This window comes from Bison bison, unplaced genomic scaffold (assembly GCF_000754665.1).
Source record: "Bison bison bison isolate TAMUID 2011002044 unplaced genomic scaffold, Bison_UMD1.0 scf7180017864508, whole genome shotgun sequence".
NCBI lineage: Eukaryota > Metazoa > Chordata > Mammalia > Artiodactyla > Bovidae > Bison > Bison bison.
The window spans coordinates 14,128,084-14,149,399 of NW_011495064.1; the positions used below are offsets into that span (position 1 = coordinate 14,128,084).

Genomic DNA, 21,316 nt, shown 5'->3' on the forward strand with positions numbered 1-21,316 from the left:
AAGTTATAGCATAAATATGAAATTTCTTTATAAATTGTTAAGCACTATACAAATTAAGCTCTTGGGTTGCTGCTGTTTAGAGAAACCAAACTTCCCAATTGTTTGGAAAAGGTGGAATGGTATAAAATACAAATCAACACTATGTAACCTACTATGGGGAGAACAATTTTTCTAGTATTGACTGTCCCAATCACAGTGATTTTTACTTTTCTAAAGTGTTTGTGTTAAAAATTAAAAAAAAAAAACTTTACAAAATGTTTACGTTAAATTAGATAATATCCCCATATTGAGTTTGTGGTAATTTTTCCATTCCCTTTCTGATGAACAGGTATATCCTGCAATGTATTCTCTGTGCTCTGCCTTTCTCTTGAATTAGGATTATTCTGTTCTTTCTTCCTCTGCTTTCCTTTTCTCCTGATGGCCATGGGCACTCAGGATTTATTTTGGTGGAAAATGGAGCTCTGATTCTCTGCTGGTGACTTACATAATGTGGGGAGAAATCACTGTGTTGATAGTAAGTGAAGTGAAGTGAAGGTCGCTTAGTCATGTCCGACTGTTTGTGACCCTATGGACTATACAGTCCATGGAATTCTCCAGGCCAGCATACTGGAGTGGGTAGCCTTTCCCTTCTCCAGGGGCTCTTCCCAACCCAGGGATTGAACCCAGGTCTCCCACATTGCCGGCGGATTCTTTACCAGCTGAGCCACCAGGGAAGCCCAAGAATACTGGGGTAGGTACCCTGTGCCTTCTCCAGGGGGTGTTCCTGACCCAGAGATCAAACTGGGGTCTCCTGCACTGCAGGCAGATTCTTTACCAACTGAGCTATGAGAATAGTAAGCAACTGCCAAATGAATCTTTGGAAAGTGCTGTGTAATCTGCTATCCATCAAGGTTCAAGACCTGTTAAGTCTCTGATTAGGAATACCTATTTACTCAGTTGCCCTGATGTTCAGAACATACTTGCTTCTATCATTGTTATGCTGAAAATGGAAGTGGTAAAAATAAAAACTGGTTTCCCCCCTTTTATAGCCTTATGGGATTATTATTCTGGAGCGGTATTTGAAATAATCATTGATTTCTTTTGTCTCTGTCTAAAATATATTAAATGATATATTTCATACTAGGTGCCCTAATTAAACCAAGAGTGAATTACATGGGTTCTGTCTTAAATTCTCTTTGAACTATCGATGAATTATTTTTCCATCTTTTTTATACAGTTTTATTTACTGGGTCTCCATTGCTGCGCACTGGCCTTTTCTCTAGTTGGGGTATGCAGGGCTTCGTACTGCTGCTTCTCTTCTTGGGAGCACGGGCTGTCGGGCACGTGGGCTCGGCAGGTGTGGTTCCCAGGCTCTAAACCACAGGCTCAGTAGTTGCAGCGCATGGGCTTGGTTACTCCACAGCATGTTGGATCTTCCCAGAGCAGGGATCGAAGTGTCCCCTGCGTTGGTAGGCGGATTCTTTACCACTGAGCCACCAGGGAAGCCCATATTCTTATTACTCTTCATAATTGTACTTAGTCTTTTAAAATTATATTTTCTAATGTTCATAACAGGTTTGAAAATTGAAAAGCCTTCAGTAACTTTTAGTGTATCCAGAAGCAGAGAAGAACTTTTTCATGAATGTTACCAAGACAGAAATAAGTGAAAAATAATGTATTAAAACTTAAAGATGCCCCAGGGAGCGCTGGGGAGAGGACTGAGCTGAGATTGAAAGGAGACAGGCTAGAAAGGGAAAATTGCCTAAGCACGATGATCCATGGGTATTTATGAAGTTCCTAATATTGAGGAAGATTACAAAATATAAAAACTTTTCATCTTGTGTTTCAGGAGTTGAGAATCTAATTAAGAGAAAAATTATACATATGAAACAGAATAGTTAAGTAGTATTAACACCATGCGCATTACCTACAAGAGCTTAGGGGAGGTACTATAGAGCATAAAGAGTACAATGTTTTGTTTTGGTTTTTTAATTTTTATTTATTTTTGGCTGTGCTGGGTCTTCATTGCTGTGCCCAGGCTTTCACTAGTTGCAGCGACTGGGGCTATGCTTTAGTTTCGGTACAAGGGCCTCTCACTGCAGCTTATCTTGTTGCAGAGCACAAGCTCTAGGCGCTTGGGCTCAGTAGCTGTGGTGCGGGGGCTTAGTTGGTCCATAGCATGTGGGATCTTCCTGAACCAGGGGTCATGCCTGTGTCCCCTGCATTGGCTGGCAGATTCTTCACCACTGGACCACCAGGAAAGTCCTACAACTGTTTGTGAAGAATGGTTAAATTTTAAATAAATAAATACATACATTTAAATAAATAAATACATTCCAAATGATAGCAAGCGTACCAAAATGAATTTGGAAGCCAAAAGAATACTCGAGTGCAGATGAACAGGCACTTACATAATACCAGCGGGAATTTAAACGCTATGGCAGCTTGGCAGTAAATCACAAGCCTTAAACAAACATTCTTTCCTATATGGCAGTTCTATTTTTAGGAATTATCTTAAGAAAATCATTAGAGAAAATGAACACAAGAAGTTCATCCCACCTTTATAATACAGAAATGTTGGAAACACACCAATTGGCAGAATGTCTATATTAATATGGAAATGAGAAAGAGCAAATGATGGGGCATCATGCTCTGACCATAAGAATGGGTGCTTGGGGAATGGGTGTGTGTATATGTGTCTGTATGTACATAGGGGAAGTCAGCAAGCTTATATCCACCACATTGTGAATCATTTTTAACTCTGTATAGTTAGACAGCTGATGACCTTACTTTTTTCCATTTTGCTTTCCAATGTGATAAACATGTATTATTTTTTGAAATAGGTTTTAAAGAAAAACAGAGCTTAATAAGAATCAGAATAGGGACTTCCCTGGTAGTCCAGTGGCTAAGCTTCTGTGCTTCCAGTGGAGGGGGCCTGGGTTCAATCCCTGGTCAAGGAACTAGATCTCACATGCTGCAGCTGAGAGCTCACATGCTGAAACTAAAGATCCTGCGTGCCACAGCTAAGACTCAGCACAAGCAAAAATAAATAAATAAATAAAAAAGAGAAGAAAACAAAAGAAAAAAAATCAGAATAAGGGTCAACTGTTTACCATGTTTATTAAGAATGTATTTTTTTCTACCTATTTAAATGTTAGGGAAGCTATGATCTTGGTTAGGTTCTAGAACTTACAGAAATTTGACTTGAAAAGGTCCCCTCCCACCCAGAACCCATCCCACTTGCCTGCTGCTGCTGCTGCTACTGCTGCTGCTAAGTCACTTCAGTCGTGTCTGACTCTGTGTGACTCCATGGACGGCAGCCCACCAGGCTCCCCCGTCCCTGGGATTCTCCAGGCAAGAACACTGGAGTGGGTTGCCATTTCCTCCTCCAGTGCATGAAAGTAAAAAGTGAAAGTGAAGTCGCTCAGTCGTGTCCTACTCTTAGCGACCCCATGGACTGCAGCCCACCAGGCTCCTCCATGCATGGGATTTTCCAGGCAAGAGTACTGTAGTGGGTGCCATTGCCTTCTCCATCCCACTTGCCTATAAAGGCTAACTGAGCTGAGATGTTTTTTCTTTTAACTCTTAAAGAATTGTGCATCTGTATAGGTAACTAGTTACAGACTAGCATTTTCTGTTTATCTGTAGTTAATAACTTTGATTTAGAACATCAGAAGCATCTGGAAGAATCTTTTCATGTCCTTGATCCGTGTATCATTTTATCCTTTCTTTTGCTCCTGTGTAGGTTCTGTCATGATGAATGGATCCAGTGTGGCGAATACATCACCCAGTGTAAAATCCAAAGAGGACCAGGTGTTAAATGGGCATGATGAGAAGGAAAACCCATTTGCAGAGTACATGTGGATGGAGAATGAAGAGGATTTCAACAGACAGGTAAAGAAGTGAAAGGCTAATGATACATGTAGTTCAACAGCTATATTTTACCATCAGTCTGTCAAAAGAGAAATGTATTCATTGGCTTCAGAATAACTTGAAAATACGTAGACGCTTGGTCAGGGCTGACCAAAAAGCAACTTCATTTGCTAAGAGACCAAATTGAAGATACCTTGGAGGACAATATTGAAATTTTTCTATCATGCTAATTAAAAGAGGATCCAATGCCATGGTGTTCTGATGTAGGCTCCTGGGAAACAGCAGACCAGCCTGGCATGCCCCAAGTAGGAACTCAGGGACTGGCAGAATGCAAGTCTGAGATAGAGAGTGTATTTGGTGGGGAAAGGCTAGATTGCTTCTACAAAGATCCAGCAGTAACCAATTGTCTTATATCTCTGTGGTTTTAACAGCCCCAGGTCAGCACTCCAGGTAGACAGGTGACTCTGCAACCACTTGATGCCTTCCATCATGATGCCCTGCCACTCCCAGGGCATTTGGCAACTGTAGGATAACTGGAAGTCAAGCCATAGGAAGGGGAGAGAGCCAAATGTTAAGGCAAAGGGTCTCCTTTTAACCAAATGATGCCAGAGTGCTCACATCCCTTCTTGGGGACATTATGTGATTATAGTTACATGGCCATATCCAGCATGGGAGACAGGAGATTCGATTTTAACTGAACAACTGGTGCTTTGGGGAGATGGAAATGAGTTTAGGAAAGAGCCAGGAGTTTCCACCTCTGTGGCTCACTGTGGTATGATTTGTGTGAACAGTTCATAGACCATGCTTCCTAAGACACCCCTGGGCCCAGGTGACTGCTTTTGTGGCTTGTGCCTGTGAATAAGGGTAGACTTAATATGGAAGAGCATGTTGTTATGCTCTCAGGGAGAGTTAGGGCAGATCCTGAGCAGTCATGTTAAATCTTGTAGTTTGGAAATATTTTCAGTTGTTATTTTAAGTACTTTGTAACTAATTTACTTGAGATTAAAAAAATAAAAAGTATAGTTAATTGTAATGTTGAAATCATATGTTTAAGTCTTGCTACAAGTGACTTTTCCTTTGGATTCAACTATATTGGCTAGTTTGGGTGATTGTTTTTGCTTGACCAGCCCTCTGGTGGCGGCATACGAGCTGTGAATCAGTCACCAGGCAGCCTGCAGGAAGGGGATGGCCAAACATGAAGCGGGAGGCCTGTGAAAATCACACTAATCTCCAGAGTGAAGCATACTCTTTACCAAGAATTAACAGGGTCTACAAAGAAGTATAAAATATCCTTGCTATGTATAAGACACTCTTTTTCAGAAATATGCAAGTTGTTTAAATATTTGTATTATTTCTTCTTGTTTTGAAAGAATTTTCTACTGGTATGCCAGAACGTGTTCTTTATATCTTTCTAAGGTTCTGAAAGTATTTTTCTCCCGAAGGGGCTTTATTACTAGAAAAGTGGGCCAGAAGCTGGGAGTTGGTTTTGGTTTGATCTCCACTGTCCAAGTAGTAGTCTAGATACATAGTTCCTGAACCCTTTTCATACTTGTAAAATGGGAAATTTAAGAGCTGCCTCTCAATAAGATTGAAAAAAAAATGTCAAGCTTTAAAGTGATTTTCTGTTAAGTGCCATATGAGTGAAAAATATCTGTGTCATGTATGAGATCTGTGAAGACTGGAATTTCTGCTATTTGGACTATTTCCTGGCTTATTTTTTATGGAATTTGATTGAAAATACTAAAAGTTATATTTTTTTCTAGCCTTTCATTAGAAGCATCGTAATTCTTCGTAGATCTCATACAAGATCATTCTTAGTTGCAAAGTAATAACCTCTGAAAGAAAGAGGTAGAAAAAAACTAGAAAGTTTGAGTCCCACTGGGACAGTTAAGTCTGAGCTCTTCTGCTTTGCTTGCCAGGTGGAGGAGGAGCTGCAGGAGCAAGAATTCTTGGACCGCTGCTTTCAGGAGATGTTGGACGAGGAAGACCAAGACTGGTTTATTCCATCACGAGACCTGCCTCAGGCCATGGGACAGTTGCAACAACAGTTAAATGGACTGTCCGTCAGTGATGGTCGTGATTCTGAAGATATTTTGGTAAGAGCATACGTAGTTCCACATGTGACATAGTGAAAAGAATATAGGATTTGGAGCCACGTCTCTCTTTTTGGCCCAACAACCTTGGGCAAGCTTTGGCGCCCTCTGAGTCACTGTTTCTTCCCTCACCACCTGGGCATTAACAGGGGGTGCATTGAAGACGCACTGCACCTCTTAAAGCACTGTGGAAATGTGATTGCTGCAGCATCACCAACTTTCATTTTCTCCAGTGGGATTTTCAAAACAGAATTGGGATTAAGGATAAAAATTTGAACATGGAAGACGTTTGGTTTCAAATTATCATTTGCTGTTGTCCTTATCTTTTACTGTCCCTCAAATCTGTATTTATAGTTTTGAATGATTCTGTTATAAAAACTGGAAGGAATATACTTCTAAGAGACTGTTTTCCACTTATAATTAGAAGACCAGATAAATGAATTCCCTGCCTTCCATGTTTACTTAATGTCAGAATTCCATAAGTGACATTGTTCGTGCACAGTTCATGTCTGAATGATTTTGCCTGGCAGTTTGCTGAGGTTTTAGATCAAGATCATGTGAATCAAGAGAGTAGATAACCAAAGAGAGGATAGACAAAAATAATATAGGGATTGTGGTAACCAACCTAGTTTGATGGAGTACTCTGATTTTCATTGAGTTAAGGTACTTATGAACTAAAAAATTATTTTTTGAGTCCAGGTTAACAAGCCTCTAATGAAAGCATCATGAAGGGAACAGGAGTCTAAAGCAGGGAGGAGAAAATGAGATTAGCAGGGGCTGAGTCCATCCGGAGCCACTGAGAACAGTCCAGGAATAACTGCCTGAGTTGCAAGGAATTCTGTTTTTTTCTCTCCTTTGGGCTGAGAGGAAGAAATTGGTAATAACAGAAGCAAGGAGAAAATAAATTTTAAAGTGCTAAAGTGCAGCTTGTCTTGGGATTTATTATCTCTTGGTTCTTATTTCAGAGCAAAAGTAACCTGAATCCGGATGCCAAGGAATTTATACCAGGAGTGAAGTACTGAGCTGACAGAAAGCTTTGAGGAGGACTTGTGTGTCCCCACATCTGGGGACAGCGCTGCACAAGAAGGCGGAGCTGAAGAGGGGGGTGGGATGGGCAGGGGGTGCGCAGCGGGGAAGGGAACAGTGGTTCAACTTGACACTGTGACTAGAGTAACTGATGTGCTCAGTCTTTCTCTACAAGCCTCTGAGTATTTCTCTTTTGTTCTACTGACTTTCATTTGAAGCAATTTCCTATTATTTTTATTAGCTTTCGATTTAGGGAAATTGCAGTCTTTCCCCATGCCCTCATCAAGAATGTTCTGCTGTGTGTGTTTAAAAGAATAAGCTGACCAAGAAAATCTGGGTGTTTACAAATGCCCTACCCACCCTGCTGTCTACTTACAAAGGGCAATGAACACCTGGAGCACTACATATTCAGTCTGTTGCGCTGGATGGGAAGAGGGACAGTTGGAAGAAGCAGGTTTTGTAAACCAGAGTACTCAGCTCCCCAACCCCTGGGGGTTTCCTGCAATGTGCTGGGATTACCACTGGCCTGCTGAGCCCGTGTCTCCTTGCCTGAACCCTATTCAAGAAAACACAGGCTTAAAAGTACTGGTTTACCAGTACTTTAGATGGTTGATAAACCGATTTTCATCAGCCATCTTTTGGAGGACTGGGATGGTGGTGTCACTTGAGTCATTGATTTACTGTTGACCTACTCTTAAGCCTCTGTTTATGGCTGCCATCAGACTCATTATTTACAAGGCATAAGAGTTCTAGGGTGGATTTGCCACCTCGTCTCTCATGGTGTCTAATCCCCTGTCTCCTTTCTGCCCTGAATTCTATTCTGTTTTTAAGAAGAGACTGTTACCAAAGGTGTGTGAGAGGCATGCGGTGCTGGCCATCAGCTTCAGTCTGGAGAGATCATCCTTGAATCCTGATAGTTATCATCTTAAATTTATTTTGACAGTTTTTTCCTAGCCCTGTGAAGACTTGGTCCACCTGTATCTTCCTTTCCTTAGAAAGATTGTGTACTTTTATAAGTCCATGTATTTTTCAGAACACTAGCAAGAAGCTCCATTCACAGTTTGATGCTTCTCCCCACCTTACAGAATTATGCAAAAGAACTCCAGAAAAGCCTAGGAGAGTGAGTCCCGCTTGACCCTGTGACTGTGTGACGCACCGGGACAGTTTCAGCAGTTATAAAGTTTTGCTGTTTCCACACACCCAGCTTTTTGAGTTTTCTGGGTTGAACTTTCTGGGTATATTCTTTTCCTGCCCACAGGTCACAGGTGTTTTGGTTATTGTTGTTGTTGATACTCATAAGGAACTAAATTGGGCACCAGGATATGCCTTTGTGTGCTGGAGAGGTTGGTGGCAGAGTCAGGTCTTAAAAAGAGCGTGTCTGGTCCTGGCCATTCTCCCAGGATGGGCAAGGACTGGCAGGGGCCTGAGGAGAACAGTGGCCCGTCTGTATGACCGCCACTGTCTTGTATGACAAGCGTGTCAGGAAAAGATCATGGAACTTGAATAAAGTCTGTAAATTCAGTATGTGTTTATGGGACAGAGGTTGGAAGGAAAGGAGTAGGGTCTGGAAAACTTAAGAATTTCTCCTTTCTCTTACGAGGTCCCTTGCTGACTTTTCTAACAGCCACAGGTTAATGTCAGATTGAAAATATGAACCCATATTTCCAGATGGGCTCCTGAATTCACAAAGCCTCTACCTTGACAGAATGGAACTCTTTTAACTTGTGTTCAGGGAGGGCTACAAATAAAGAAACGTCTTAATTCCAGCTTCAGCTTTCAGCTGGAATGGTTGCCTCTGATAAGGCGAGGACCTTGGAAGTGTAGAAACAAAGGTCTCTTTCTTCCAGGACTGCTGTTCCTCCTTCAATCTGCATTAACTTGTCCAAGCTCGGAATTCTAAAGGCTGCTCAAAGTGTGTTGGGATTGCAGCAGGAGCCGTTTTCTAGACCATGGTGTCTCCATCACAGAGAGAACCGCGGATTCTTTCTTATGTGGCTTCTGGTCTAGGAAGTCCTTCAGGGATCTGCATCAAGGGTCCTCATCCTGACGAAGGCGTGCCCTTCTGACACCTAGGCTAAGCTGTTAGGTTGGTCCAAGTGGCTTGCTTCCCCTTCTGCTGTGGGTTTCATCTTAGATGTCAGCATGGTTTCACAAGGCGTATTTGGTCAGGACTAAGAAAGTTTCCTGCCAGATAAGCAGTGGAACCTGAGGACTGGCCTTTCCAGTCCTGTTGAGACACAGTGTGCTGACCCTGGGATCAGGAAGCGGCTAGCAGGGTGACCACATTTTTAATGTGTGTGTTTGTGCTTCTAGTGGTTCCCCTTCATTCTGACTTTTCTCCATCTATTTTATGTTGCGAGGTGGGAGCACTGTCGTCACCCAGACCACGGGTCCAGCTGTAGGCCGTTTGCCACCTCCTTAGCAGGAAACGCATGTGGGTCTTCCTGGGTCTTCAGTGAAGAAAGGCTGGACTGAGACTTTTCCTCATAGGAGAGATTACGGATGCAAGCCAGACTAGATACCATTACCTTTTCAGGATGAGGCTGGTATTATTTTAAGTGATGATTTTGATGTTGAATTTAAGCCACTATTCTTTTTTTGGCACCTGGAAGTTTAAGTATAGAACATGTATTTTTAACAATTGCTAATTCTGACTAGTCCCAGTCTTATTTTATTAGTGATTGATTTTGTGGTTATTGGACTCTTAAACTCCAAAACGAAAAGTATTTTATCTCTTGCTCTTCAAGGAGAAAAAAACAAAAGAAATGCCTTTTAGTTTCTCTAGCCCTTTGAACTGCAACAGAGAATTTGATGGACATAGCTAGGCCTGAGCAGCTGCAGCTTTGGGTCTTTGGGCCAGTTTCTGACTGCAGTTGATTTTAGGGTATTACATAAGGTCAAACCCCTAAAAATTGTAAGGAAAAGGCTGGACCTTTGCAGCACCTTTAGTTTCCAAAGTCAAAACAGCTTGGGTCTCTCTTATTAAAGTTACAATGCTAATTATGACTTTAAAGTGTTTTTAGAGGTAATCAGCATTTTTCAAATTGTGTATTACTGTAATGGCAAAGTTCTGTCTTGCGTTGGGAGATGCTGGGAGGTAAGGTCAGTCAAACACTTTGACCTCAGAGTGTAAATTCATGTATGTCAGGGAGGAAAGTTGTGTGAAGAAGTAGCCAAAGGAAACTGCATTAGTGCTGCTGCAAAGCCAGTATGTAAACACCAGGAGCCCAGGACTCTACACTGCTGAGATGGGAGGGGGCACGTGTTCTTCACTAAGGGTCCTGGCATCACGTTTAATGGTGTTGTTTGATTTGGATTATGTTGATGTATGAGCTCAGCCAGAGACCTGACAGTTTTGACCAAGATTTGGAGAGCATTTGGGAAAGACTGTATATCCCTGGCCACTCTCTTCCGGGGTAGATGTAGAGCTCATGAGTTTGGGAAGTGGGTGGAGAGCAGGAGGACTGACTGAGGTCTGGTGAGCATCAGGAGTGTTGGTTTCCCCCTCCCTTTGCCCACAGTCACCCGTGTGAACCATGTGAATCGTTTCCCCTCTCATTGCCCACACAGATTGTTAGTTCTCCTGGTCCCCGTGTGGTACAGTGTACTTTCTGCAGCCACTGCCCTGCTGCCTTGCAGATTTCATCCACAGGCTTGGTTAGTCACAATTTAGTAAAGTTTTTTCCCCTCTGTTTTTAATCTTCTATTTCTCCCATCTTGAAGCTGCCATTAGTGACAAAGGACGGAGGAATAGGAGGCTGACCCAGGGACACATTCAGGCTTCCTACACGGCCTCTGTACCTGGCTCACTACATCCTGTGTTCACACTACTTGTGTGTATGTGCTAAGTCACCTCAGTTGTGTCTGACTCTTTGCAGTCCTATGGACTATAGCCCACCAGGCTCCTCTGTCTATGGGATTTGCCAGGCAAGAATACTGGAGTGGGTTGCCATTTCCTCCTCCAGGGGATCTTCCCAGCCTAGGATCGGACCCAAGTCTCTTTACCACACTAGCTCCACCTGGTCTCACTGCCCAATCCTCCATAGCTATCCACAGTCCAGATTTTGCTGGGGGAGGTGGGGTGTCATACACTGGGACAGCTAACTACACTGATCTCTACAGGGTGTTACAGATTCATCACCACACCCCCAGGGGACAGAAGAGAACTCTACAAAGGAACAGATGCACCATCTTCAAAGAAAAAGGCCCTTTATGTTTTGTTATCAGGAGTCTCATTTATGAGATCTGCTGAGCTTTCTTTCCCAGTCCTACCTTACTGGCTCCCTTTTAATATTGTAAATAGTAAGGAAAATGTTTTCACTCTGTAACTCAACACTAATTGAGAATCCTCTCTTGTTGATTGTGGGCCTTCAGAAATGTTTAATGCTTGTTGGGTGGTTTGCAAGACAGGGACTTTTTTTTTTAACACCTTTATTGAGGCATGTTATCATAAAGTTCGTCTATTTCAAGTGTACAAGTCAGTGATTTTAATAACTTCCTGAGTGGAACAGACATACAATTCTGTTTTAGAACCTTTGCATCCCCCTTAATAAGATCCTTCATGTCTATTTACATGGTACCCACGGTACTTGCCTACCTCTAGGCAACCACTAATCTATTACTATAAATTTGCCTTTTCTGGACATAATCTCAATGGAATCATACAATCTGGTCTCTTGTATCTGGCTTTCTTCACGTAGTATATTTTTGAGGTTAATCCATGACATATAATTTATGTTACTGGTTTGTTCTTTACTGCTAAATAATATTCCATTGATGGATATACCACATTTTGTCAGCAGGGAGTCTTACTAAACTTGGATTTCAACCTCTTGGGGTCCAAATGGAACCCTGAGAACACAGGACTCATGGGGGAGCTGCTGTACATGTCAAAGGAACTGCGTGTCAGAACCAGCTCCGTCAGCAGCAGCTCCACAAGGAGCCTGAACTGCTGCAGAAATTTTTACAATTTTGCATCTTATTTTTTGTATGAAACTTTCATGCCGTCTATGTCAGCACAGATAATTAACAGCATCTGATAATTAACAAGTTCATGAGCATGTGTTTGAGCGGAAAGAAATGAAACCATCAATACTGCGTTGGATATTTTTTTCTCCTCAGCTAGACAGAGAAATCTCTGAACTTTCTAAACAATGTTATTTCCATTACAAAGCTGAACATGTGTTACGATCACGCCGCCTTCGTTGGATCGAGTTAGAAGAGGACAGCCAGCAGAGGAGGCCAAGAGGAGAATGGGAGTGAACTCTGTGGTGCATCCCAGCGGGTCTGTGCACGGCCCACAGGTCTGCTGCTGTGGGTGGTGAAGTGCTGACGGTGCCAGGGCAGCTCAGCACCTCCAGCAGGCCCGGGCCTGGACTTTGGACCTTTTCCCCTATTTCTCAGGTGTTTAAAAGCTGTTTCTGTTCCTTCTTTTCCTATGTATACATTACATGGTAGTTGTTAGTACTTCTTTGTGGGAGGGGCAGAGCTTTAAAATTGAAGAAAATAATTTTCATAAAAATATCAAAAATGGAAAAAAGTTACTTTTTAAAAAATTTGCTATACAAAGTGGCAGCTGTTGAAAATCTATCTCATTAAAATGAGAATAAAATGCATTTGCTGGCAGTCGTACTGTTTTTCCTTCAGTGGGGTCATTATATTAGAGGAGGATATGTGTATGTGATTTTTGTCTCAATATGAATCAGTTTTAGTCGCACAATCTTCCACTCTAAAATGTGTTACAAAGTATTAAAAGCATTGTCTTGGAAGTTAGACCTGAGTGAATCCCATCTCCATCACTTCGTGCCTCTGGCCTGAACCTGTTTATCTGTCAAGGTATAACACCTTCTTTCTGGGGCTGTTGTGAAAATTTGACCAAATTTAATTTAAAATACAGCCTGGCATATGATCAGCACTTAATACATGGTAGTAATATTGGCAATACTGTGAGTACCTTTGAACAGAGGCGGTAACAGGAAATCCTTGAGCTTGAAGGATAGCTGTTATTTTTCCTGTTCCTGGGCAAAACTTACTCCTCTCTAGAATAAACAAGTAAAGGGATTCTGTATTTGCCTTTCAACTACTGAACAAGGTAGCTCAGAGGTTAAAGCACCTGCCCGCAATGCAGGAGACCTGGGTTCGATCTCCAGGGGTTGGGAAGATCCCCTGGAGAAGGAAATGACAACCCACTCCAGTGTTCTTGCCTGGAGAATCCCATGGATGGAGGAGCCTGGTGGGCTACAGTCCATGGGGTCGCAAAAAGCTGGACACGACTGAGCGACTTCACTTTCACTTTTCACTTTACTGAACGAGTCCGAGAGCCTGCTAGGTACCTGGCATTGTTCTAGGCACCAGGGCTGCTGACGTTAATAAGCAGGCATCATTCCTGCTCTTGTGGAGGTTAGTTACTGTTTACACCTCGCTTGAACCTCCCATTGATTCTCTGAGAGGCTTTATTTTATATGGTAGAAAGATCAGGGGATCACACCCTAGCCCATGGGTTTTGAGTGCTTTTGCCTCCTTCTTACAATCAGGTTTCTAAAAATCTGAGCTGACTTGCCTATTTACAGCTTTTTGAGATACTGCAGTCATGTAGTTCAGGGCCTGAACGATTCACAGCCTTTAAGATGTGCATTGTTCAGAACTTTCATTCAAAATTTTCATTAAACTAAGTACAGATACTGTAAACAGTACAGTCCATACATTTTCACCAAACTTTCTGTTGGCATAAGGGTATCATTCCCTTTTAATCTTTATATTAAAAACCTTCAGAGCACTCATCACAGTTGGCGGACATTTCAGTGAACGCTTGCTGACAGGGTGGCGCATATGAGGCCATGCTGTCCACGAGGTAACACAGGTAGAGTGAGGCAATGCTGGCCTCTTCAAGTGCGGTTTTTGTTCCCAGCTGTCTTGCTTGGCTGTTGAGCTCAGATGAATACATGCATTCCCAGTGGCTTGGCAGTATGGAATTCCATTAATTTATCCTATGTTATTAGGGAAGGAGATTATAAATTTAAAGGAGAATCTCATTAAAAATCACTTACGACTTAATGACCTTCTGTACAACCTCTGTGTTACAGAGCCTGACTGGAGAATAAGCTACCGCATCACATCTCCTTTGGCCAAATGAAACAGGAACACATCTGACCTTGTACACTTTAGTGCTGCGTTCATTTTTTCAACTAGTATTTAGTGAGCACTCACGAGCTGGCCGGTTCCATTACTTCATGGCAAATAGATGGGGAAACAGTGGCTGACTTTATTTTTCTGGGCTCCAAAATCACTGCAGATGGTGACTGCAGCCATGAAATTAAAAGACGCTTACTCCTTGGAAGCAAAGTTATGACCAACCTAGACAGCATATTAAAAGGCAGAGACATTACTTTATCAACAAAGGTCCGTCTAGTCAAGGCTCTGGTTTTTCCAGTGGTCGTGTATGGATGTTAAGAGTTGGACTGTGAAGAAAGCTGAGCACCAAAAAACTGATGCTTTTGAACGGTGGTGTTGGTCTTGAGAGTCCCTTGAACTGCAAGGAGATCCAACCAGTCCATCCTAAAGGAGATCAATCCTGGGTGTTCATTGGAAGGACTGATGCTGAAGCTGAAACTCCAATACTTTGGCCACCTGATGCAGAGCTGACTCATCTGAAAAGACCCTGATGCTGGGAAAGACTGAGGGCGGGAGGAGAAGGGAAGAACAGAAGATGAAATGGTTGGATGGCATCACTGACTCAGTGGACATGAATCTGAGTGAACTCCGGGAGTTGGTGATGGACAGGGAGGCCTGGCGTGCTGTGGTTCATGGGGTTGGAAAGAGTCGGGCACGACTGAGTGACTGAACATGAAAGTGAAGTCGCTCAGTCGTGTCTCTTTGCAACCCCATGGACTGTAGCCTACCAGGCTCCTCAGTCCATGGAATTTTCCAGCCAAGAGTACTGGAGTGGGTTGCCTTTTCCTTCTCCAGGGGATCTTCCCAACCCAGGGGTCGAACCCAGTTCTCCCGCATTACAGGCAGACGCTTTACCATCTGAGCCACCAGGTTGGCACTAAAGACAATCAAGCTGTGCTCCTCACTGTGCTCTAAGACCTCCACTGTTCAACTGGAATAGTAGAGCCCTGACAATGGTATGAAGTGATGGCTGTTTCCTGAAGAACGTAAGTATGTCTTATTTAAATTCTTCACCAATAGTTTCAGATTCTAAATCCAAAATCCAGTGAGGTAACAATTCTCCCAGATTAGAACTGTCTGTTGTCCCCTAAATCCTACTGGAACTATCAAGAGAGGCTATGATATGTCTAAGGTTATTCCTGGTGATATTCCCCATGGAGAACATTTTGTTCCACTAAACATGGTCAGGCAAGGGTTTTTACCCAGTTTGACAGGAGAAAATTGAGATCACAGGTTAATTAGCAGCCACATGTCATGAGTATCTAGCATGAGGGGTGGGGGCAGCACACAAATGGATTATCTAACCGCGTGGTGAGCAGACTGCAGACCACAGGTCAAGCACCTGAGCATGGGGCTTTAAACCCCAAGCTAAACCATTTCAGAGCCCTCTGGGATACCTGCTGGCAAGTAAGCTGAGGATGTACACAGCAAATGTGCTTGGTAACAATCCAGCTGGGGAGTGGTTAAAGTGCATTTATTTTCTTCTATATGTGTTTCTTTTTTTACAAAAAAAAAAAGGAAAAGGAGAAAAAGCCCCCTGCCTTCCAGCACCCAATGTCCACTGGGCTTGCTTAGAGAGGGTACAGCCAGGGCCGGTGCCCTAGGAGAAGGTATAGGAGTAGAAGGCAATGGCATTGGCACTGTAGTCCATGGGGAGGAGGTGCCCGATGTGCTTGGCCCCAAGGCTGGCCGCACCCAAGGCGGAGGAGTGTCGAAGCTTCAACAGGGTGAAGCCTGAGAAGGAGTTCTGAGCCTGGATCTCTCTGCCTTGGGTCAGCGCCAAAAGGAAACCTGGAGGAAAAAATGCAGAGGAGATAAGAGACCAGGAACAAGGTGGGGACAGAGGGAGGCAAAGAAGAGGGCCAGGCTCAGAGGCCTCCTGAGGGGACCCACGCGCCAAACCCCTCATAGATGGTACAGCAGGCAGCAGAGGCCCAGGGATGGCTGTGGGAGACTGGAGCCCACGGCCCCCCCACCACCTGGGGGTTCCATCAGGTCCTAGAGCTACTGCAGTGTTATGAAAACCACACAGCCACTTAACAAGCTGCGAGGTCGAAGGCACACTTCTGCCCTTCGAGGTAGGATTATAATGACTGGGCTGTCATGACGTGCTGGTCAGAAGCTCCAACTTCAAGTTAGATCTGTCTTTAATTTTTAAAAGGCGGGGCTTATTTAGTAAATCCTTTGGAAAAGAACTTTTTTTAAGAGTTTGAGGAAGCTGGATGGGACAGTGAAAAAAGGCTCCCTGGAAGAGTGAAGGTTGAGGGTCTTGGCCTGAGACATCAGTAGCCTGCCCAGGCCTCGGGGCCCAGGTCCCAAATCCTCCCCGAGGCAGGCAGTTTGCCCAGGCCACCTGCTTTCCAGCCCCATCCCTTGCCCTTGCCCATCCCCACAGGGCCCCCCAGCCTATGCTCACCTTCCTTCAGCAGCTCCCAGCTCTTCCACACAGAGCCCACGCACAGGATGGGAAGGCCCATCTCTCCCTGGAATAAGACCTGGCGGAAAGCAGAAATGGAAATTGGGGGTGACCAAGCCTCGCCAGTGCCAGAGGGGGCAGTTTTTTAGGACCAACCCAACCTACCCTAGACACTCTCCCTCTAGCCAAGAGCCAGAAGGTGGACTCAAGGAAAAGGAAAATAGACTCATAAAGGCAAGGGAAAGAAGGGAAAGGAATAATGGGTTAAGGACCAATAGAGAGCAAGGAAAGAGAAGGGAGGGGAAGGGACAGAAGCAGGACTGAACGAGAAGCAACAGCACAGACCCCACAACCAGCCAATCTGTTATATATACAAACACCACGGGACGAGCCTCGAAGGGCAGGCACCGAACCAAACCATTTTTTTGGTTACAGACTTCCCACAGAATTTTCCTCATACCCTATGTTACTTTAGAGTTGTATCCAGTTTACACAGAGTTTGATGAGACAACCTCATCCTAACAGGAAAGAGCCAGATCTGGGTCAGCAGCTTCCCAACCTCCGATTCCCCCTCAACTCACCGGGTCAATCTCAGGCAACACTGCCACCACATGTCTGCCTAGCATCTCCCCGGCCTTCCTGAAGATGCAACGGGAAAGGGGGTCTCCCTGCTGAGCGCCTGGGTGGGGAGGAGGAAATGCAGCGGGTGAGCACCGAGAGGGTTGCCGCCTTGTTAGCTTTCTCTGCAACAGGGCAGCCACTGGGGGAGAGCCGACAGCTAGCAGAGGGCTCAGTCAGGAGTCGGGGCTCGCCTGCTGACTGGTGGTAAGTCACTCCCCCCGCCCCCACCAGGGACTTCCACCCCAGAATAGTGTCCTGCACAGACGTGGCTCACTCCAGGCACTCAAGAAAGGGCGCCCCCCCTGGGCAAAACACTGGTGCCTGGTCTGTACTCTAACTTCACTGAGTCATTCAGTCTGTCCCTGCGGGTCTCTCAGCTCTGGGAAGCCAGAACCTGAACAGCTGTCGGGGTACTACTGTCGGGGCCCCCCACCCACCTCCAACAGTCTGCTGTTGGTCAGCCCAGCCCCTTCCTGGCTCTGCTCTGAAAGGGCCTCAGGCCAGCAGGATCTAAGGGGGCCCTACAATGCCCTGAGGCTGCAGGAATCAGCCTCAGGGAAATGAAGGGAGTGTGGACTGTACAGTGGAGAAAAAGCAATGTGCAGACACACGAGACCTCGCTCAACCTCTCCTGATACCCAACCAAATATGCCTAACCTCTCTGTGATCCCCTAGTCCTCTGGGTATCACGGATAAAAAAGAAAGTTATAGATTTGCCCAAAGGATAACTGCTTCACCAATGTCTCAGATACAGACACACAGCTGCACAAGCCCTGACAGCTGTCAGGAAGAGAAACAGGCAACATAAAACAACTGGCCACACAACCTGAGCGTCCTTCTGCTTCCACCCTGTGCCCACCAGTACCAAGGCCCATGGTGGCAGAAAACTAAGGCCGCTTGGTCAAAGGGAAACTGACTTCCAATCCCCAGCTGAATCCTACTCCATCCTCCAAATAGGGAGGTCTCTGCAGAACAAAATCAGATAAAACCCTGCCCCATCTCCAGTACCTTCTGCAACTTTCCGGCAAAACCCAGCAAACCTGGATTTATCAAAGTCCCTATACAGGTGGGTGAGGATTCCTAGCCGATCTGGCACCTGGAGACAGGGAGGGCACAAGACGGTCAGCAGAGGCAGAGGAAAATTCCCAGCCTGCCCACGCAGCTGGCCTTCCTGCTGTCTCTACTGTTATAAGAGCTGGAGTAACATTCGTTTAAGCTTGAGAGAGTACAAGGATCGGAGATGTGTCGTTTGAGAGAAGTTCTCTGTTTTCCCCAGCATGGCATCTACTGCTCTTTAGGGGTCGCTTGAACACGACGCAGAGCGGCCTGGTCTCACCAGAGAGTGCTCTGTAGTTTCTTCAGGTGCTGACGACTACTGCTCACCACACCTCTCCCTTAAATGGCACAGGGTAGATCAAAAAGAAACGGATTTGTTTCCCCCACACGTATTTCACCACAGGTTCGTCTTCTGTCACAACAAACTTACACACCCGTGACGCCTTTGAAGGTCCCAAAGAATGAGGGACTCCCTAGACAACATTACTAAAACGGAAGGTGGGGGCGCTAAAATTTGATCACGTTAAGCATGTTACACACCCTCGGTCAATTAATCTTTGTTAACGACTTAATGACTAAAGGATAAGAGAGGGAGGAGCAGGCGTATTAGTGGAGTTCAGAACCAATCTGCTGAGTCAGGTCAGACCCTGCCTGCTCATAGGGCCCTCGGCCAGAGAGATGCCTATCAAATACACGGATTTCCCTTCTCCTCTCCCACCTCCAGTGCAGCTGTGTCCTAACCCACTGCAAACGAGCACAGCCCAGCCAAGGGCAGTCAATCCCTGCCACCCTGGGTGGGAGGCTGTACCTTCCCAAGAACTCTCCCTGCCCACCTCTTTAATAGGCTCTCCTCCCTGACCACACAGGCCAGAGGTGGCTCACGGTCCAGCAGACCTGATCAGACCGAATCTGCTGCCCCTGGGTCTGTGTACACTGGCTCCCAATCTCACCCTGCACCTCTCCTTCCAGCCTAAAATGGCATCTGCCTTCACCTCCCCACAGAGTCTAGCTTCCCAAGGATGAAGTCTAGCTTGGCCCCACTCCTCATGCCTGACACCCTCGGGGAAAGCAGCACCCACCTCATTCTGAATCCTGTCCCCACTGACGACTTCTCCATCCTCCAGCTCTGACCCACAGTTCACCCCAACTTCCCCGGCCCACCCAGTCCCTCTCCAGAATCCACTCCTGCTCCATCTCCCGCTGTCCTATCCACACAGCATGTTTACTGGGTACAAGTACCTGGAAATAGTTGAACATGGCCTGTTTGACATAGCCAATGTCATGAGGAGCCGCCTCGAGGTTGTCGATGGAGTCAAACACTATTTTCACTGCTTGATGTGCAATCCAGTAGGCTGCAGAGAGCAGAGAGGACTAAGAAGACAGGACAATCTCCCCAAGTTCACAGGGAAGGACGCTCAGACCTAGACAGGGTTGGGTATTACAGAGAATTCGGTGCCCCGATTCCCAGTCTGGAGTCCTCTAATTAAACTGTATCTGATCCATATAAGGGAGAGCTGGAGCGGGGGACAGAACAGGTGAAGCTGTGTCACTTCTGCTCCCATCCCCAAATAAAGACCAGGTCAGCCAGCTGCCTCTCAAACCACTGTTGTCAATGCCAGGAACTAGACCATAACGGCCTTCATGAACACGTACACCTGCTACCTATAATGAGGTGACGGTGGAAGGAGTTTCTATACCCCTTTCCCGCTAGCAGACTAGCATGCATCTCGTGACATCCATGGCCTTAACCTTCAGAGTGTCAGTTCCCTCCAAAGGACTCCAAAGGTCAACACAGGTAAGCAACAGCTGTTATGCTGAGGCATGACTCTGAGTCCAGGGTGCAAGTTACTGCTGAAGAGCAGGGCCTGCCACTAACCCAGCATTTGCATCTCGACGATCTTAGTCATTACCCTGTGCTCAGATTCAGGCGCTGTCCCCCCAAGAGCCCCCAGAGGTCTTCAGGCTGAGGGGAGAGGAAGATGGGGAGCCGCAGGGAGGGAAGGTCCAGGACCCTGGGACAGGCCCAGTCGGCGGGAGCTCACCTGAGCCCTCATCTCCCATCATGTGGCCCCAGCCGCCACAGCCGCTCTCAGAGCCGTCGGGGTTGATGAGCCTGCAGTTGGAACCTGTCCCAGAGATGAGCACGACCCCACCTGGAAAGGGCACAGGAGGCTCAGCGTGGCTGACTCTGCACAGAGCTCACAGCGTCCAACTGAGGAAAGGACAGACAGAAACCAGCCCCAAGCAAAGGGATCACCACCCAGCTCTGGGGAGAAAACCCAGCCCAGCTAGTTTCCCACCTGAAGGCGGAGGGCCTGGGTCTCAAAACAACTCCAGTCACATAGAGACCTTCTCCAAAGAGGAATCGGAGTCTGTCTCTGTGCCCAGCCAGACTTCAAGTGACTACCTGCTTTACTGAGTCCCTGCCATGTGCCAGGTGTTGTGTGAGACCCTGTTCACACAGTGCTACTCATTCAAGACTCTAAACTACCTTAAGAATACAATTATCCCCATTTTCTAGAGAGGAAATTGAAATTCAGAGTGTTCTGTAACTTCTCCAAGATGGTACAGCTGGCAAAACAGGCCATCTCATGATCCCATAGCTTTTACATTCCCAACAGAGTTCCTCCCAGTCTTTTCAGCACTGGCTTCTGTCCCCAGCCAGCTTCATCACCGCACGGCCCATTCCTCCTCTGCAGTGGGCTCCTGCGTTTGACTCCTGTCTCACTTCCTATGAAGATACCCTTCCTGCCCTCCCTCCTCTGCCCAGTCCTTGCTCTAGGCAAGCTTCTGCTAATGAAAGGAGTCGGGGCCGTGGTGGAGGCTGCTCCCCAGACATTTGCAAGTCAAGTTCTGCCAGCTAAACCTAAGGGGCTTCCCCAAGAAAACCGGTTCTCAACCTCACCCCTCCCTCCATCTCCTCACCATCCGGCGTAGCTGTGGCGATGGAGCCGGCGGCATCAGTGGTGATTAAGTAGCTTTCACTCAGGTAGGGAAATCGGTCCCTCAGCTCCTCCATCAGCATCCTCACCGCGTCCTCCTGATCCCCACCGCTCAGGGACAGGCCCTAGGCCACGCAGGA

General features: G+C 45.7%; 2 protein-coding genes across 2 annotated transcripts in view; one reads left to right on the forward strand and one right to left on the reverse strand.

The window, feature by feature from the left end:
- The window catches only part of PAIP2B (poly(A) binding protein interacting protein 2B), a 46,385-nt gene extending 33,791 nt beyond the window's left edge, over positions 1-12,594 (forward strand). Inside the window, exons 2-4 of the mRNA XM_010829790.1 lie at positions 3,725-3,873; positions 5,772-5,948; positions 6,911-12,594. Coding sequence (XP_010828092.1) covers positions 3,733-3,873; positions 5,772-5,948; positions 6,911-6,967 — 375 coding nt within the window. The 5' untranslated portion in view covers positions 3,725-3,732 and the 3' untranslated portion in view covers positions 6,968-12,594. The remainder of the gene's footprint in view (positions 1-3,724; positions 3,874-5,771; positions 5,949-6,910) is intronic.
- Positions 12,595-15,594: 3,000 nt separating this feature from the next.
- Positions 15,595-21,316, reverse strand: part of NAGK (N-acetylglucosamine kinase) — a 10,872-nt gene continuing 5,150 nt past the window's right edge. Inside the window, exons 4-10 of the mRNA XM_010829791.1 lie at positions 21,160-21,301; positions 20,277-20,387; positions 19,474-19,586; positions 18,187-18,274; positions 17,139-17,236; positions 16,558-16,636; positions 15,595-15,932 (exon numbers count right to left, since the gene is read on the reverse strand). Coding sequence (XP_010828093.1) covers positions 15,742-15,932; positions 16,558-16,636; positions 17,139-17,236; positions 18,187-18,274; positions 19,474-19,586; positions 20,277-20,387; positions 21,160-21,301 — 822 coding nt within the window. The 3' untranslated portion in view covers positions 15,595-15,741. The remainder of the gene's footprint in view (positions 15,933-16,557; positions 16,637-17,138; positions 17,237-18,186; positions 18,275-19,473; positions 19,587-20,276; positions 20,388-21,159; positions 21,302-21,316) is intronic.